General features: G+C 33.9%; 2 protein-coding genes across 7 annotated transcripts; one reads left to right on the top strand and one right to left on the bottom strand.

Annotated features, from left to right (window-relative positions):
* The first annotated feature begins 1,596 nt into the window (after positions 1 to 1,596).
* Positions 1,597 to 4,418, top strand: LOC111397409 (membrane-anchored ubiquitin-fold protein 6-like). 2 transcript variants are annotated; one of them, XM_023024320.1, is made up of 3 exons: positions 1,597 to 2,434; positions 3,401 to 3,571; positions 3,890 to 4,418. In XM_023024320.1, exons 1-3 carry the CDS (start codon positions 2,305 to 2,307, stop codon positions 3,943 to 3,945), a joined length of 357 nt encoding a protein of 118 aa, XP_022880088.1. In that variant the 5' UTR covers positions 1,597 to 2,304; the 3' UTR covers positions 3,946 to 4,418. The 2 variants fall into 2 exon arrangements, with proteins under 2 accessions (XP_022880088.1, XP_022880087.1); XM_023024319.1 differs by having other exon boundaries at positions 3,383 to 3,571.
* On the bottom strand, positions 4,361 to 18,094 carry LOC111397408. Of its 5 annotated transcripts, none has more exons than XM_023024315.1 (11): positions 17,820 to 18,094; positions 17,231 to 17,289; positions 16,695 to 17,090; positions 14,044 to 14,244; positions 13,206 to 13,328; positions 11,221 to 11,346; positions 5,847 to 10,890; positions 5,394 to 5,540; positions 5,197 to 5,295; positions 4,975 to 5,117; positions 4,361 to 4,862 (listed from the first exon to the last, which is right to left on the bottom strand). In XM_023024315.1, exons 7-11 carry the CDS (start codon positions 6,207 to 6,209, stop codon positions 4,640 to 4,642), a joined length of 975 nt encoding a protein of 324 aa, XP_022880083.1. In that variant the 5' UTR covers positions 6,210 to 10,890; positions 11,221 to 11,346; positions 13,206 to 13,328; positions 14,044 to 14,244; positions 16,695 to 17,090; positions 17,231 to 17,289; positions 17,820 to 18,094; the 3' UTR covers positions 4,361 to 4,639. The 5 variants fall into 5 exon arrangements, with proteins under 5 accessions (XP_022880083.1, XP_022880081.1, XP_022880086.1 ...); XM_023024313.1 differs by having other exon boundaries at positions 16,695 to 16,849; XM_023024318.1 differs by having other exon boundaries at positions 14,077 to 14,244; positions 16,695 to 16,849.
* Between the last annotated feature and the right edge of the window lie 1,583 nt (positions 18,095 to 19,677).

The following is a 19,677-nucleotide window of genomic DNA, read 5'->3' as shown; positions in this document are numbered from 1 at the left end:
CAATGGGAGGCTTCTACTGAATTTAATCCCCTTTGAAGACGACTTTCTGGAGGAGCACGGCGCAGAAGACGAAGTTACTGTTGTTGATGATGATGATGATGAGATCGATGATATAGACGGACAGGATACGGAACCAGAAGAAAATCTCACGGAGGAGAAAGAAGCAACGGTGATGAAGGAGTCTGATCAATGTGAAGGTGGGACCGGGTGCTGTATGTATAGTAGCATGGAATCAAACCATTGTGGGCTTGCGGTGGCAGTGCCAACGTCTAGGGCAGTTCATACCCAAGCTCCCCCACTCCTCAGATTATCAACCTGCTAGTTATTTCATTGATTAATTAGTAAATCATAGCTTAAAGTGCATTTGATTTTGATAAAAATTGATGAATTATGTGATTGAAATTTATGGGTTTCCATCAAATGTATGATTAAAATTAAATGAAGATTTTAACATAAATTTTAATAAAAAAATTTAGTTGAACCAAATAGGGACTAAAAACTTGAGTTGACAATTTAAAGGTACGATTGACGAACGTCTCGAGATGCAAATTGACATGTTAGCGCAATAGGCTAGTGATGTCTAGATTCCTAACTCTAAACTATTAGATAAATCAAAGTCGAGCTCAGCAACTGGTTGTATCGATCTAAATTCGTTGTGATAATATGAATTTAAACTTTAATCTTCATCTAGATCCTAGAAAAAAGACACTATAAATTGTGGAATTGTTTATCAAATCCATCCTTCGGAATTTGTGGAGATAGTATAATGAAAAAATTCAAGATCCTAAAAAAGAACGAGAGTTGTAGGACGTGTACCATTATGTAAGATTCAAGAATTACATTACTCTTAATGAATTTTTTATTTTTATTTTTGCTTACAACTGTTAAAGGATTTTTTTTTTATCAGTTATCACCACTTGGGATTTGTTTGAATATAAAACTATTTTCTATGCAATGCAAATTATTTTTACTTGGATTTTTTTTGATATATATAAAATGGAAAGAGTTAGGACACTAGAAAAGGGCATTTGTAAAAATGTCCAATTTTACGTAAGTCAATTCAAAATTGTCCACTTTTAATAATATTTGTAAAAATGGCCAAATTTGACATCAAATTCTTTATTTTACCCTTAATAGAAGAATAAATAATTCATATTATTCATGTCAAATCACAATTAATACTAGACACGAAAAATGTCGAGAACAACATTTAAAGTATAGAGAAATGTTATATTCGGAATGTAATGTCATTCTAAACATTTAATATGTCGAAAATGTTTGAAATGTCGAGAATATTTAATATTGTAATTTGACATGTATACTTTTGAAATATAAACGGATTCAAATATCGAGAACGATATTTGAAATGTCGAGAACATTTTTTAAATGTAACTTCTTATGAAGCTATCTAAGGGTACTCTTGTCCAAATAATTGCAAAAATATATATTGAAAAATTTTGGATATTTTTACAAATAATTATGTTAAAATGGACATTTTTTGTAATTTCCTCTATAAAATATTTGAACTTCAGATTTTTCAAGACATGGCCGCATTGAAAAATGGTCCTCTTATTAGTTTTTTTTTCGTGGATTTGATCTTATTTTTTCACAAACTGCAAACTGAATCGAATCCGTTGAAAAAGCCATTGAAAGCCAAATAGCATTACTTTTGTCAATCAACCTTTACCAAAATTCAAGTTTTGCTTACTGCAAAGCAGACGTATTGAATGCAATTAGCAGGAAGATGAAGCTGTAATGGTGCAATTTAGACAGTCAAATTTCTCGGCTTCAGCTGTTCAAACGAGTAAAATCTGTCTCTGTCTCTGTCTCTGTCTCTATCAAACGTCATAATTTTTTAGATTCGTTCAAGAGAAAGAATCTTACTTGGAAACCTTCCATTTTTGTAGTCTTGTAAATTTTTATTTCTTTAACCCCACATCAATAAAAAATTCAGAGGACAATAAGTTTCTCATTCTTGCAGCTGACAAGCATTCAATTATCAATTCATTCGCATTGCCATTTCGTGCAAAGAATCTTCAAACTCCAAAGCTCTCATTAGTTGATACCTTTTCATAAATTCATCGCAAATCTTGTGAGTTTTGATCTTCTGGAGGATCTGATCCAAATTGAATTAGGCGATTGGGTTTCTGTTATTTCTTGATTGATCTGGGTTGTATAGGTTTAGCCTAAATTTTCTTGAACAAGAAAGAGGTGGAATTTTTTTTTAGTCTAACGTTGTGCTGCACTTGATTTGACTCGTGCTTTTACAAGAAATTAAGGTTATTTATAGTTGTAAAACTGTTAATGGCTGCGGAAGAATTGGTTGAGCTCAAATTCAGACTTGATGATGGAAGTGATATTGGACCAATCAAATACAGTTCCAGTACAACTGTGGGATTTCTCAAAGAAAAGATAATTACACAATGGCCCAAAGGTTTTAAACATTTTTTTTTTCACTGATTTATAAGATAGTAAGAATTTTCAAGTGTTAATTATATATAATTTGTTATCTTTAGTTTCTGTCTGAATTTTAGGATTATCTGATTCATTTTTATTGTTCAGACGTATGTTGGAAATTGATTTATTTGTGTGCAGGCATTTTAGCAATTTAGCATGTTCTAATGGGAAGCATTAGGGACCTGAATTTCCAGTTATTTCTTTATTATGCATCATATATTATTTAGTGCACAGGTTCCCTTTTTCTTTTTATTTAGTGAAATTTTCATTTTAAGCTGGCCAGTTTCAAGGTTTTAGTTGTTTCCCAACAATTCCATCAAAGATTCTCCTGTCCATGACATAACTGCTAGATGAATTCCCTTTAAGTACATGTATGGTACTCGGGATTGAACAAAATTTTAGTTTTTTATTCCTTAATATTCTATGGTGCTGCACAGTCCGACAATGGATGGTAGGACTTTGTGTCTTCTTCAAATGTTCAAGTTTCTTATTCAATAATCTTTAGCTTACAAGAAAAGTAAAATGATTGTTAGAAGTTTTGTTTTTCCCCATTCCTATTGACTCAACTCTCAGCTACAATGAAGTACTTCCCCGCAAAGAACATGTTTCCGTTGATAGGAAATTTCATCGATTTAGCAACTCTTTGGTTAGAACAAGGCTCTTTTTGAATTCTTTTACATCTAATTATGATGATCCGATAAGCTTAAGGATCATAATGAAGTCACAGATGAAAGTAAACGTACAGGTGAGGATCCATTAGCTTTCTCTACATAAGCTTGTGAGGATCCATTAGCTTTCTCCACATAAGCTTGTGTTCACAGTATTAACTGAGCTATTATCCTTTTTATTTTTAGTTTTTCTGTAGCGTAATTATTGCGCCATTATTTTTCTTTGGTTTATATGTTGATGCATTATATCCTCACAGATATCATTCGTACTGCAGACAAAGGAAATGGGCCAAAATCTATAGATGATTTAAAGCTTATTAACGCAGGAATGATTCTGGAAAATAACAGAACACTTAGGGAATCACGATTGCCACTCACTGAAGTTCCTGGAGGTGTAATCACTATGCATGTCGTCGTGCGTCCTCCTCTTCCTGACAAAAATACTGGTAATTCACAACCCAATAAATATTTGAGCATGAGCGTCGCCCAAGCTCATGGACACACACGATGATTTTAGATAAATGGCTAGCCTAGGCTATCTGCATTGTTACTACACCTTTGGTACATAGTACTGAGTAAGATTAGACTTAGCTTACTTTTCTTCGTTAATATTGTCAAACACTCTTATCCAATCTTCCCTACTAAACATGCCATTACATTTCAAGTCCTTTCCTTATTGGAAACCTTGTTCCTCTCTTTTCCTTACTCTCACGACTTCTCGCTCTATTTCTCCTGTTAATAGTTATCTCACTTTGTATGCACAGATAAACTCAAAAATGATGCCATGAACAAATGTGGATGTTCCTGCTCTATCTTGTAAGCGACCTAACAAATTTGTGCTTCCCAAATGTTCGTGCTGGATTGAATTCAGGAATGTCACACCTGTCAACAGATTCAAAGCAGGGACGCCAAGTTTACTTGTCCATCTCCGTTGGCGCACAAGATCTCGATAGATAAATGAGCAAAATCTGAAGGATTTCTTGAGAATAGATTACACATTACTTGTCACTGGTATATTTGGCTCTCTTTTGCACGTATAACAAAATTCAGAACTTGTATTAGATTGTGTTTGGATGCATAGCATACGAATGAAAGGTCGAATGTGTTATAAAATCATAAGAATCGTCAAAAAACAATTCAAATTTATAAATTTGAATCTAATTTCAAGTCCAACATTCTTATTTCTAAGACAGGAAAGACATATTTAATCAATAGATTATCCATACATAATTAGTTACAACAAAGAGAAGGGAGAATACTTGATGAGGTAAAAGGATCAAAAGACTGTAAGGTGAAAAAAAAGATCTTTTTAAATTACATAAAATCTAAGCCGCCCCTTATACGCTTGTAAAAATATATGGCCACCTCATTTTTATTTACGACAGAGAACTGCATTGAGCTACCGAGCACCACAAGTTAAATATAACATATTCTAAAGATTTATCCGGGGGCTTAGTTCACTCGTAAGAAAGGTGATCTAAAGACGAGGATCGACTTGGGGTTACGAGCTTTCTTCATAAACGAACATTTTTTAGCATCATCGCGAGTTTTTCTCTCTCACCTTCCACCTCTTCAAACTGGAGGCTTAGTTGAGAGTACCTATCATGCATCTCTCTCAATTCGGCTTCCACAGCTGCATGCCTTCCTTTCATTTCTAACATTTGCTTGATCAGTGCATTGATGCCTCGGAAGCTTTTGAATACTGCTTTCTCGTCGTTATGTTGCTTCAAAAAAGAACTAAAATATGGAGCAAAGGATAAACGTTAAATTCTAATTCACAATTTGTAATAGAAAATCTTTAATCATCGAAAGAACTATGAAATTCCAACTTTTCTGGTGAAGGACCTACCTCTGGAAATGGATATTTGAGTTGTTTTTTGCCTTCAATGATTCAACAAACTCGATTTCCAGTGCAAGTACTCTTTCTAATGCATTTCCACTAACTGAGATTTCATTGAACAAAAGAAACATGCTTCTGAGCTCATTATTTACCTTCCAATGAAATATGAAGAAATGGAGATAAGACTTTGTAGGCGATATAAATATAAATTCCATAAGACAGTAAGCTCATCCTTTGTAATTGCTCAAGTTCTTCTTGTGGAACTTGAAAATCAGGGTCAAAATCACGATCTTTGAGAAAGTGAGTATTTTTGGTTTTCATCTTTTCCAGCTGCAGGCAAAAGATAAGAAAAGTGTTGGATGGATCCTCAGTAATTTAAGTGTCACAATGTGGTCTCAGTAATTTTATGATTTGCTAGGAAGAAATACCTCTTCATGCAACTGCCACATGCTAGACTTCAGTCTTTGGGTTGCCAAATGATCGCTATTGACATCTAAACTCTTTCCATCGCTCTGCATGAATTCACATCCAACAAGTACCTCAGGAATCCCATGCATGCCTTTGGATGCAGCATCCTGTTAAATAATTGCAGATGACTATTTTAGTCACAAAATATTTATCACATTGAAGGAATGTATGGTAACAATAGAACATCAATAGTTTTCCCTAAGATCTAAATTACTTAAAAAGCTTTTTTTCCATGGAGGTGGTTGTTTGACTCGAGACTAATTAACATCTATAAACTGCATTGTATTGCTTCATTACCACAAGTCGTAAACGTTCTACTTGGGCATGCATCATAGTTCTCAAGATCAATACTACTTTGTGCATGACAAATATTGTAGAGTAAGTGGTAAAAAATTATTTCAATGAGTTGCTACCTTAGTAGTTAGCACTTCTTTTGAGCACATTGAGCACAACAAATTTGGTAAAGAGTTTCTAGATAACTCATTGACCGGTTCAGCCCCCTCATCACTTTCCTCCTTTTGAAAACTGCTGGAAGATCTGAATTTCTCCACTTGTTCTTTTATTGAGGCAAGTTCAACCAAAAGTTGAGATTTTTCCCTCTCCCCTTCTCTGAAAGAAGCTTCACGCTTTTCTTTTTCTTCCTTGCAACATTCAAGGCTCAGTGCTGCACATTCCAATTCTGCATTTATGATATCATACGTATTGACTTCATGCTTTTCTGCAAGTACAGACTGCAATTCTTTTTTCCATTTCCCAGAGTTTGAGTGATAGCTCATTGTTCCTCTTTAAGTTCACAGCTTCCGACTTCTTCCCCATTATCAATTTCATCAATGGAATCTTGCAATTTCAAAAGCATTTCTTCACCATGCTTTTTGATATAGAAAGCTGTTGATTCAGTTCATGGATTTTAGTCTCATACTGCTCTTTGATGAATGCAACTCTCAAGGTATCTTGCATGACAACTGGCGGTCCTTCAGGTTCTCTTTTTTTCGCGAGCATGGGATGAACATTCAGCTTCAGCTTTGTCTTTGAGTTCCTTCAAATTAATGGACAAATTCTTAAATTCTTCAGTCTTCATAACCTGTAAAGAAAGCTTGTGGGAGAGCTCATTACATCGGGACCGAAGCATCAAGAGTTCGTCTCTATTATCTTGGACCGAAGGCATATAAGCATACTGTTCATCCACTTTGCCTTTGATTACTATCGACAAAATATCAAATTCCTCTTTCAAGAATGTCAAGTGACTGATATCCTCTTCAGCCTCGGCCAAAGTGCCTTTTAGCTGCTCTACCATAACAGCCTGTAAATTATCCTTTGACAAACTGGTTTCCATCATAGTCAACTTACTTTTGTACTCTTCAAGTTGATACTAGATATCATTGTTAGAATCTGCAAGAAGCTTGTTTTGAGCTACAGAGGCTTCAAATTCTGTTCTTAGGGTTTTAAGGCTGGTCAACAAATTAGCATTTTCTTCAGTCATATGAGCTTCACTTGCAAGGTACTGATTCAACATAGCCTCCATATCATGATACTTTTTCAGAAGCTCCAAAAGGCACCCATCTGAAGACTTAAGTTGCTGCAGAAGTTCCTGAAGTAGGGATACATATTGATTTGTGATATAAGCAAGTTTAACATCTGCAGCAGTTGAGTACTCTCGCATTTCAAATAACTGACTTTCAAGATCATTTGTACGAGAAGTACCTTTCCGAAGCCTTTCCATAAACTCATTTTGCTGAACCAAATGGTGAGAAAGTCTTGATTTCTCCAATTCAAGATCTGATGCTACTTGCCTGAATTGAGAAAGTTCAGTTTTTTGCTGTTCAAGATTGACCACTCTGTCATGCTCCTTGTTTAACTGAGCGGTAAGATCTACGATTTTCCTATCTAGTTCATCTTTGAAACCATTTTCAACCCATAGCTCTTCATGCAAATTGCTCAAATTTTCGTTTAGACAACTAATCTAAGAAGCAAGCTTTATAGATTCCCCAGTTTTATTCTCTAAGGACACCATGAGGTCTTTCTTATCTTTTATCATCTCTGTAATGGTTGAATTATTCCTCCCGAGTTCCTCAGCCAGAGCGTCCAAGCCTAACATGTCTTGGGCTATGTGACCATTTTTAGATGTCAATTCTGACATCTGATTTTGTAAAAGAGCAAGATCAGCCAAAAGTTCTCTGTTCTGCTGAGCAGACTTTTCTTCAATTTCAGAAGTGAGGTGGAATTTATCAACAGATTCGACTTGAACATGAAGGTTGTCCACAAAGGCATTGAACTCTACTAGTTTAGCAGCCATATCCTGCATGTCACCTTCAAATTTTTGCACATGTTCCTCAAGTAGGGTTTCATATTGTTTTGTAAAATAAGCAAGTTTAACATCTGCAGCAATTGAGCAATCTTGCATTTCAAATAAATGACTTTCAAGATCAGTTGTACGAGACAAACATTTTTTAAGCTTTTCCATGAGACCATTTTGCTGCCCCAAAAGTTTACAATGTCTTGATTTTTCCAATTCAAGATCTGATGCCACTTGCCTGAAGTGCGTGAGTTCAGTTTTTAGCTCTTCAAAATTGACCACTTTGTCATGCTTCTTGTTCAACTGAGACGTAAGATCTCGGATTTTTCCCTCGTTCATCTTTGAAACACTTTTCGATTTGTATCTCTTTGCACAAAATTATCAAATTTTCTTTCAGACAACTAATCTCAGATGCAAGCTTGATAGATTCACTAGTTATATCCTGCAAGGACACCATAAGGTCTTGCTTATCTTGTATTAGCTCCGCAATGGTCGATTTATTACTCCTGAGTTCCTCAGCCAGAGTCTCCAAGCCTGACATTTCTCGAGCAATGTGACTATTTTAGACGTCAGTTCCTGCATCTGATCTTGTAACAGAGCTAGATGGTCCAAAAGTTCTCTGTTCTGCCTTGAAGACCTTTCTTCAATTTCAGAAATAAGATGGAATTTGTCAGCAATAGATTCAAATTGAACTTGAAGGTTATCCACAAGGGCATTTGATATAACTAGTTTAGCCTCCATATCCTGCATCTCACTTTTGAATTTCTGCTTCATTGCCAGAATTTCTGACCTGACAATGCTCAAGGACATCTCAGCGGTGACTTTTTCACTTTTTAGATTTTTCTTCTCCTCCAGCAATTGATGTAAATAGCCACATGCATTACGCCGGATTTCTTCTAACTCCAAGTGGAATCTTTGAAGTCTGTGAACTCCAAATCGAGACATTGAGAGTTGCTGAAAAAAGCCAATCCACAAAATTGTTTATTGTATGATGACAACAGGATAGCCCACTTCTCTTTGATGTAGCTGATATTTTCCTGAAGATTTTCCTTTATAGAAGCCAATTCATCTGATTCAACTTTAAGCATCCTCAAAATTTTCCTTTAAAAGAGATATTTCATTTTGAAGATTCACATTTTCTGATGCCTCCTGTTCAAACAGAAGTGATAGCTCTGCATTCTCTGCCAAACATTTCTCAAATTTTCTTTGGTAACTTTTGTATTCAGTTACAAGCTCTTCACAGTCTGTCAGCTTCAGTGCAAGAAGATAATTTTCCTCGGTAATACTTACTACTTTATCTTCTAAAATTTGATTTCGCAGAGCCATGTCACTACACAGGGCAATGCAACTAGATTTGTACTCTGTAAGAGTTTGAATATCATCAATGGCCTTCTGCAACATTCCCATCAACTGATCTTTGACAGCATTTGAAAGCTTTGACTCCTCTGCGAGTTCATAAAATTTTCAATTTATCATGTTAGATTCTGCATTTGCTTCAAGCAGCGTTTCTTGCAAAGTTTTTGAATATATTTCCAAGTTCAAGTTCACAGAATGCATTTCACCGAGCTCTTCTTCAACCTTTTGATAAAGCCCTTCCTGCAAGTAGAGGGGTCTCTTCAAGTCCTCTAAAAGGGTATCTCCACCTACTGGTTGTTTCTTTGAACCCAAATTTTGATTCTGAAACTGCAACAGTGTAGTATCATCACAATTCTCCTGACTATGCACTATTATCGGGTCTCCTTGCAAACATGGTGGGCGAGATTCTGGGAGAGCCTGCTTAATGATATTCTCATTAGTCTCAAACATGGACACAACCTGAGAAGAAAGCAGCTCAAGGTCCTTCTGTAATTTATTCACTGCAATTGAGTAATTTAATCGGGCTCTTCTGAGAGCTGCTTCCAAAGCAGCAGCCTGTTTTTCAAGCTCCTTATTAAGGGCATCCAAACTGCATCTCTTGTCTGCAAATCGTAACACCTGACTGTTCATATCTTGATGCGTTGATTTGATTTCAGTTCTGTTGGCAGATAGTACAGGCAAGTAGAATGATCATTCCAGAGACTCTGCAACTCTCCTATCATTCGCTTCTGATTTTCCTCCAGCTCCTGAATAAGAGCTTCGTAATAGCACTCCATCTGATTCAATTTTCTCAGAAGACCTTCCCTTTCGACTTTAGCGTCATCCAACTCCCTTACGAGATCTAAAATTTGGCCTTTCATAGGGTCAATAACACATATAGAGTTGGATACTTGAGACACTGGAGGCGGTACGCTGAAATGATGAAGAATACTTTCCGGCTGAAATGAGTCCAAACAAACCCTATTGGTAGATAAATACTGTTCACCATTTTGAACTGCTTCACCATTTCTGCATTTAATGTCCCGAAGAATAGTGAGCACTGCTTCCAACTCGGAATAAATAAATCTACTATCACTTTCATGGAAGCAAACATATGCTTTGAAGTTCTCTTACCATGTCCTCCACTACTGATATCTTCTTTGACCACTCGACCTGAACGTTCTGGAGTAAGTGATTATCCTGATTGGCGCTGGTTTGCTTAATGGTAATTTGCGGGCTAAATTTCAAATCTTTATACCTCTCTATATCTTCCTTGAATCGCAAGCATTCCGATTTCATGACAGAGACTTCTTTTGTCAATTCTTCAACTGAAGATTTCTCGGCGACAATGAGGTTGGAGAACTTTTAGGTTTCAGTACCCAATTCATCAGCTAGGCTTTGCAAGGAGCTGACCTCCATCTTAAGTTCCGAAATAGACGATTCAGCCAATTCCAAGCCTTCGCTAAGTCCATTATTCTCCTCACGGGCCATTGCCAACTCGTTATCCATGGAATAGTCCAAACTCCACCTGCGAGCCGAATCACTACTACCTTGGGTCATAGTTTGATGATCAGATGGATCTCCTTTTTCTGTATGTACACTTTGACAACAGGCAACCCCATTCAAATCATCAGATACCATGCTTTTGAGGTTATCAATTTCATGCACGCTAGAAGTCTTATGCTTTTCAGTATATAACTTTCTGAGTTATTGGATGAACCATCAAATCCAACACCCGAGTCTGCATATTCTTCATTCAGGCTCATAGCTTCCTCCTCAACTGAGGAGAGCTCTTTATCATCTGATCTCAATCTAATTATTCCCTTTTCCTGCAGGTGAAGAATAGAAACAGAAAAATCCAATCACTACAGAGCCCATGTCAATTCATAGTTTTCACTTTATATTTCCACTATCACATTTCTAGAGAAGTTGTTGAACACATACAGAAAAAAAAAATAATAATAAAAAGTGTTGCATCAGAGATCACATTGTCCACAACATAGAATTATTAAACCAAAAATATTTCTTGAATTGGTTTATACAACAGTCAGAACATACAAATAAGCAAGTCTATGTAAATAGCAAAGATAAAGAATGAGGAGAAGAAACAATCACATATACAACTGTTACCACGGACAGAAGCAAAGAAATAGTCAGACCTTATCCATCTGATCATGGAGTTTTCTTCAGAACGTGATATTTTGCCAGTACCACTATCTCCATGCTGGCCATCAACTCCTGCTTCCAACCCTCTTTCTCTGAGTTCTCTCTGTTGCTCAAATTCCCTGAAAGAAAACAAAAAACAAGTTTACTTAATTTATCCTAAATCAAGGTTAGCATCATAAAGATGCTGCCAATGAAAATTTGAAAGAAAGCATATTGAACAACTTCATAAAACAATGACAAATGAATCTACGACGCAAATTACCAAAGAAAGAATCACTCTACACGGCAAAAAAAGTAAATGTGGAGATGCATGTGCTAAAATACCAGCGAGAACAAGCAATGATGACAACTGTGTACATTCTTGTCAAGCATCAGCATCTCATAAATCAGTATTCTAGTCAAGTGTTAGCATATCATCATCCATCTTCGACTTGGTACAGTAATAGAGCTGAGTTTAATATGAAGACATCAAGTTAATGTTAAATATTGCTCCTTACATGGAAAAGGATTTTCTCCTAGGGGGAGATTACCAGCAAATAGACTTCTAGCCTAAGAAGCACAGATATGTGTAAACTTATTGTGCACCCGTATCCGATATGTATTCAAGCTTGAATACGCTTGGACACGTTCTAATACGTACCAGACATGTATTTTTAATTATTTTATACATTTTATATTTTTAAAATTTTCGACACATATCAGACACGTTAGGACATTTGAAGAAGAGTCTTATTGATTTTAAACTCTTTTAAAACTCATTATTATTGGCAATCACAAAGTTTATTTTTTATTTTTTTATTTTTATTTTTTTTTACTTAATAAATAACTATTGTTATTTTCAATAACTTATTGGAAATAGATTATATTTAACCTTTGTTTGATTCCCATTTTGGAAGAAATAATGCATTTTGAATTGTAAATTGACAGAAAATGTGTAGTTAAAAATTAAAGAAAAGTTTTGGATTTGCATGTGATATTATTTTATTGAAGAATGTATGGTTGAAAATGAATTTTGAAAAAATGAATTTTTAGAAAAATAGAAATCAAACAGGGACTTAATAATTAACAATAATGAAGAAAGTAAACATGTTTTAAGATAATAGATAATTATAAGTCACATTATTATTGAAAATAGATTGTTATGAAATAATTGACAACTACAATTTTAAATTAATTGACATTGCCTAAGACTTATTTGATACTCTAGAAGGTGTAGAGTTCTTTGAGGTTATTAATTTATCATTAGATGATTCAGGGTTCGAGAATGTAATTTTTAATGATAATGAAGAAGTTGATGTTGGTCATGTTGAAGCAAATGAAGTTGGAAAAATTAAGAATTACGATAAAATGATTAAGTATTTTATTTTAATTACAGTTGGAGTTGCCGGTTCTTTTTGGATTTAGTAAGAATCCAAAAGGATTTTTGGGATTTTTTTCCATGAAGAGTCACACATTAATGGAGGGTAATCCTTGTGTCTTTTCTTCCAGGCAAAGACTTGTTCCTTAGTGTAGTTGTCGGTCTTACCACCAGTTGTCAGGCTTCAGTTTCAATGTTCTTTTATATAATAATGAAATTATGATGAATTTTATGACTTAATCTTATGAAAAAAATACTATACACACCAAGGAACCAGATAGAATTGTAGGTTAATGTGAAGATTCCTTGAATTTTCTAAATAAAGTCTTTGTACGCTCCATATGACTATTATCAATGGGTCACTTCTAGCTCCTCAGTTTCCTAATATATTGGCCCAAGGAAGGTGACTTTGGACCTACTAAGTTCAAAATCTACAAACTTGAAAAGAATAAGAATGGAGGAAACAATATGAACGTAGCATCCGAAGATTAAATAAGAGCATGCGTCTTTCCGATGTTGGAAATTCTTGTTATGAGTAAATCACACTAATGGAGCATTCAAGTGCATGACGTAGTAAAATTACAACAAAAATGTATTTAGCAGAATTCGATGTCCCCTTACATGTAATATAGTTCCAAAGTTGCATCCTTGAAGTGGAAGTGCAATGGCACAAGGCCTCAATGCATCAGCATAATCAGCAAGATTGATAATAGCCTCAACAAGAATGCTAGCCCGTTACGTACCCTGAAATCAAAGAAATTGAGTCCAAATGTAATGTTGACTGAAGTTAAAAAGAATTGACAAGCTAAACACTTAATCCAAGACATAGAAAAAGGAAAACCATTCAGTCAAGCATTCGAATCATTCTCATTATCAAAATGAACAAACATAAAACAAGATATAATAATCTGATGCTGGTATTCAAGCTTTTCATTTTTTTTTGTAATATGCGCATGAAAGAAAGAAAATAGACACATTTTAGGTGTTCAGACAGTCTTGTTAGGTTAGGCCATGTGTTTTTCTTTCAGTACTTAAAGAACTCTATTTCTCAAGGAGGAGATGTTACAAGACTCTATCCTTAGTCTAGAGTGTAATATGTGGTTACTAAAATTAATTGGATGCGAGTAAGATTCCCATTGTTGGTTATACAGAAAATTTTAGCAATGAAAACATGAGGTTAGATATGTCAAATATCCACGAAATCTATACATTCCATGCACACCCTTGTATGTAGCCATTGAATCCTTTATTACTTTTTGTTTATGTTGTTCAAAATTTTACAGCCAGAAGCTCCAGAAACAATGGAAATGGTTCAAATGAAACATCATAGTCAAGATATATGTAGCCATTGAATCCTTTATTACTTTTTGTTTATCTTGTTCAAAATTTTACAGCCAGAAGCTCCAGAAACAATGGAAGTGGTTCAAATGCAACATCATAGTCAAGATATAAAAACTACCATGGCCACAACAAGTTTGCATGGCTTCTCAACATATTGTTTACTTTTGGAGTTCTGAAGAAGCCTTGTAGTTTCATAAATAGGATCTGCCCATTTACATGTTCCATTTCTTATGCTTGCTTTCGTCGTCTTTGCTGTTGCCTTTCCAGAATCAGCAGAGATAAATGATATAAATAACTTATCCCATCCACTTTGTGGAACCTGCAAAATCAAATGTGAATAATCCTGTTGTTAATTCATTGTAGACACAATAGGTTTGCATTTGCTCAAGTAATTCTACATTTGATAATATCAACCCCTTTGCCATCAATAAATAAGAAACTCGTAAGCAATTCCCATAATCACTAAACACCTTGTGTTCGGCTGTACGTACCGGTAATTCAAACAATGATTTTGAAAGTTATTTTTCTAAAGAAGATCTTAAATTACTTTCTAGAAAAGTAACTTTTAAACACAGTCAAGCAAGTTCTATATAGAGCTTGTCTAAATTACTATTCTACCATATGCAAACATAGCACTCCCACTCTTTTCATATGTAAACTTTGCAACTCTAATTGATCCAATAGAGATGCATTGTCAAGTGTTTCTCACATTAATCCTCCTAGTATTATGGGATTTCTTAAAATAACATTTAGTTTCTAGACTTCTATAACTAGTATTTTATATTTCGCGCTTTCATAAATAGGGCTGCAAATGGATTGAATATGGAGCAGATCTGTCCAAATCCAATCCCATCATATCCGATAATTATACGATCCAATCTGATAATCCAACGGATATTTGATTGTTAAACTCATATCCGATTTTCTATGTTATCGATATCCAATCCGATAATCCGATTAGAAATTGAAAAAATTATAAAGATAAAAATATTATATTAATTAACTTCTAAACCCTAGAATTAAAAGGCCTAAATAGTTTTTTACCCGATTTCTGGTCTACCCATTTACGGATTGCAAACTTTATGATATTATAGTGAGTATCTAATGTGGGAAGTTGGGAATAATGAAAGCAACTCAAACTATTGGCTCCTTCAGTTGTTTAATTTATAAAATAAAGTAATATTTTTTATCTTATTTTAATTAATAAAAAATAAAAACTCTTCAAATATTTCAATTAACAATATTATACAATTGTCTAATGTTATAATACAAGGTTCAAAAAAAAAAAGTAAGTAAATAAATAAATAAATAAAAATATATATGTTTAATAAATTATGTGATCATATATAAAATATATTATATTATTATAACAATTCGGATCGGGTTGTTATTGGATCGGATTGATCTACATCCATATTTGCTTCATTTAGTTAATGGACTATCGAATTCATATCTTGATTGGTTGGGTTATCGAACTGAGATCTTAAATTCATTTTCCATTAATTTCATCATATTCGGGTCAAATTCGAAACAAAATTCAATCCATTGACAACCCTAGTCATAAACTTAACATATATTGCCATTAAATGTTAATGCATATCAATATCACGATATTCTTGAAAATAAAAATGCTCCATTTTTGAGGAAGGTTGATTCTCTTGCTAACTGTGCACAATGGCTACTATTATTAAATTCTTCAATAGATATAACAATAAATGAAATGAAATAGTGAAAAAGCTTCATATGTACAATTTGATCCTGCACGAACAAAGCAAAACTATTTCTAACTTGCCATCCATAGTGGCTTATGCAGTCAAATGACAACCATCCTTATAGATGACTAATGAAGTAGCACTAGCAAATGATTATTTACGAAGGCTAATTGAATACATTTCCTACAATACTCAAACATTGGTCATAAATAAAGAAAATGAAGAGATACGTAAGCATTGAAATTATTCTTATGATTCCAAAACCAGGGGCATGCTTTTTAACTGCACATAAGCATGTAATTATAGCATTCCTTCTTAACTACAAAAGAATGAATTATATAAAGATGATTGCATCAAGCACAATCCAGAGTACATAACATGATTAGAAAGATTATAGTTTTAATCCACGTTGAAACTTGGGAAGTCCAATCTTTTTACAGGTTCAAGATGTTAAAAGGACAATGGAGTTGGTGTGAAACTAAATCTTGAAAAGGCATTTTGTGAATCAGGATTAAACTTCGATACTGTGAATTTGTGATTAACAATCAGTAACAGTATGTTACCCAAAATCATAGAAGCAAAATTATTTATGGTTAGGCTAATTTCAGCTCATAAGAAATAAGCAAGCCTCTAAACCCACCCAAACGTATATCTAGGCAGGTTCTGGTTCAGATTGGAGTACAATATCAAATTGTTATGCATATCAGTATCACATATGTAATTCTTTCAGTCCGGCTCAGCATTGAGTTTAAACTTCCTTCTTATGAATGAAAGTTATAAAGTTCCTGAAATTCCATTATGCATCCCAAGTATTAGTGCTAGATCACGCTGTGAAGCCTGCAGAGTCGATTAACATGTTGAACACCATACCACTTCCTTTTTTCTAGGGGCAGCCAAGTACCAGGTTTTCATTTACAGGATATAAAAGAGAACATTCTTAACCATTCACTTAGATTTTAGCATCCAACAAGCAAACAAAACAATGTCCTCATTTAGTTTATAACATCCAAAATTATAGGGAAATAGCCTTAGAAAGAGCAGTCAAAGAGAATTTTACATCTGCGGCATGAAATTGGAGCCGAAAAACTGCTTTAACTTTAATCTTCTCAAGTTTCCACTTTGTGATCCTCGACGTTATGCCACCACAGACCTAAGCATCAGCTGCTACCCAAACTGTACAGACGTGCATCATGACAATGCCATCACTAGAATCTTCACACAACATGCAATCCATAATAAACCATTACAATCAACTAATGGAAAAAATATTAGAAACCTTACCGTACGCACATCAATAACTGCTTCAATCAAGCAATTTCATAAACATTAGATGATTAAAGTAATCTAATCAATGCCTAAGCCTATAACAACGTCTTCTTTCAAGTTAAAACATCAGAATCCCTTTGGCTAATACACTTCAATTCAGCAATCTCAGAAATAGATCAGAAGGAAACTGTGTTAAAAATTGAAAAAAGAAGAGTTCCAGTTGCATTAGTGAAAAAGGAAAACCCAGATCTTGAGATGTACGTAAATAAAAAACCAAGTCAGAGAAATAAAAAAATTCTGAGGCCAAATTGACCTAACCGAAAGTACCTTTTCTTGAATTCACGAGAATGAGTGAAAAAATCAGCCAGTCCTCCGTGATGCATTTCCTAATTGATATCATAAGACAAAGAAAAAACTTTATGCAATGCCATTTAAAAAAATAAATAAAATAAAATAAAATAAAAAAACCGCAGAAACCCCACAAATTATTCCTAGATATTCAAGGACCCAGAACCAAAAAATTCTAATAAAATTCAAGAAAATACTCTTTCTTGAAAACTAAATCAAGAATCTGAAAATGGGATTCTCAGAAACCCACAAATGTTAAAGAAAAATTAAACGAAAAGCTAAACTACAGTAGCAACTGACAGTGTTTTTATTTTTATTAAAAAAAAAAATTATTTGCACAGCTAAAAATCATCCACAAGTCACCTGCCGCTCTTACAGTGGAGTGTCAGTAACATTTCACAGTTCAACGAGCTCACACATCATATTCATACACACCCCCATTTCAAAAAATAAAAATAAAAATAAAAAATAAACAAAAATGCTATAATCATGTGACGAAAAATTGAAAAAAGGAAGAACGATAAGCAATTTTACATAATCAAAGGAGATATGAAAGTTGTCTAAGTACCTAATAATGAATGGATCTTAGGTGGGAAGCAGCTTGAAGTGCAAGCAAATACGAGAGAATGAAGGAATCTTTGCTCTGAAGAGAAAGAGGAGACTCGCCTGTCAGTCACTGACGGTGGAGTATAAATTCAGTAAAATCAAGCTATGATTTTTCACCATTCAAATGCCGAAAAAGAACTCTGAATAATGAAAACAAATTATTTTCTCAATTTTGTGTATTTGAACATTAATCAAGACGGAAAAGTAGGATTAGAGAGCTTAAAAAGTCAGAAATCCCGCCAAAGCATGCAATTTTCAGTAATTAACTTTGTTTATTTTGAAACCAATTAATCTTGAGTTTTAATTGTTCCAAAGATTACTGAACTTGTGGTGTATTTGATAGGGCCAATTCCATGTAAATCAAATTCCATTTTCTATCCAAATTGAAGTGTTTGATATCACACTTTTTTTATGGAATTCATTTCTTGATTGTCTTGTAAATTGTTCTTTTCTTGATTTTCCTTAAAACCAATTCTTGGTTTTCCACCCTACTACGTTTTTTTTCTTTTTTGCTCTTTCTTTCTTTTTTTTTTTTTTTTTTTTTTTTTTTTTTTTTGTAATGGAAATAAATTCTAAGAATTATTATAAAAAAAATATTTTCCTTTAACTGAAAATTTTCATGTAAAATAAAGACAAACAAACAACAAAAGATAGATGATTTTCTTAATTTTTTTTGTTGGTAATGGAAACAAATTTCATACCCCATATCAGTAAATTATATCCCTTTAATTGACGATTTTCATATAAAATAATGTCAAACGAACATCAAAAAATACTTTTATTTCAACATTTTCCACGTGGAAAATTATATCAATCAAACATAATAATTTACAATTTTTAAGAAAATAATTTTTAGACAATTCAATTCCTTAGAATTCGTTTTCAATTCAATTTAATTTCATCTTTGCAATCAAACGGATCCTTAGGTCCACATTTTTTATTGGCCACTGAACTTTAAAATATCGAGTTTTGGATACTGAATTTTGAAAAATGTCGAGTTTTGAACACAGAATTTAGGTCAATGTCTTTGATTGGTCACTGAACTTTAAAATGTCAAGTTTTGGCCACTGAACTTAGGTCCATGTCTTCGATTGCTCACTAAAATTTAAAATATCGAATTTTAACCACTGGACTTTGAAATATGTCGTATGTTACTTACTATCATAATTCTTGAACTTTGAAAAATATCAAAGTTACAATAAATGATGTCCAACATTTTCAAAGTTTAGCGGCCAAAACTCGACATTTTAAAAATCAGTGAGCAATTGAAGATATGAACCTAAGTTCAGTGATCAAAACTCGACATTTTTCAAAATTTAGTTGTCAAAAGTCAATATTTTAAAGTTCAGTAGCTAATCAAAGATATGGACCTAAGTTTAGTGACCATAACTCGACTTTTCAAAGTTCAGTAGCCAATCAAAGACATAGATCTAAGTTTAGTGACCAATGGAACAATTAAACATGGAATTATTCTACTTGACCAGGGCCCATGTAGCCCTAGTTTCCGGGGGGACAAGTAGCATCACTCACAAGTTGGTATAGTTACTAGAATACCCTTTCATGTTGTCAGCCTAAGGGGTTAATTTTGTGGAATTTTGAAGATTGGATGAGGAGATTTTTGGAATTTAAACAGTCCCCTTCCACCCTTACGCCCAATTGTTGACTATTTCAATCCCATATAGATCACCCTAAAAAATCAATTTTTTTTATCATTATTTCACTATGTCAATCATCATTTTTAACTTTTTCACTCACAGATAGGATTTAATTTTCTCTTTAACGGTTAAAAAATCAATTCTTATAATCACTATCGAGCATGC

The sequence above is a fragment of the Olea europaea genome, chromosome 7 (assembly GCF_002742605.1).
Source record: "Olea europaea var. sylvestris chromosome 7, O_europaea_v1, whole genome shotgun sequence".
Lineage (NCBI taxonomy): Eukaryota > Viridiplantae > Streptophyta > Magnoliopsida > Lamiales > Oleaceae > Olea > Olea europaea.
This window is presented reverse-complemented; position numbering and strand designations above follow the sequence as displayed.

Bases quoted from the DNA above. Each gene is read 5' to 3' on its own strand.
- LOC111397409 (XM_023024319.1), top strand. From the start codon at position 2,305: ATGGCTGCGGAAGAATTGGTTGAGCTCAAATTCAGACTTGATGATGGA. The intron at 2,435-3,382 runs GTTTTAAACATT...ATATCCTCACAG, and splicing joins AATTACACAATGGCCCAAAG to ATATCATTCGTACTGCAGAC. The intron at 3,572-3,889 runs GTAATTCACAAC...TTGTATGCACAG, and splicing joins TCTTCCTGACAAAAATACTG to ATAAACTCAAAAATGATGCC.
- LOC111397408 (XM_023024315.1), bottom strand. From the start codon at position 6,209: ATGAGCTATCACTCAAACTCTGGGAAATGGAAAAAAGAATTGCAGTCT. The intron at 5,541-5,846 runs GTAGCAACTCAT...ATTATTTAACAG, and splicing joins AAGAAGTGCTAACTACTAAG to GATGCTGCATCCAAAGGCAT. The intron at 5,296-5,393 runs GTATTTCTTCCT...TTTTGCCTGCAG, and splicing joins TGTGGCAGTTGCATGAAGAG to CTGGAAAAGATGAAAACCAA.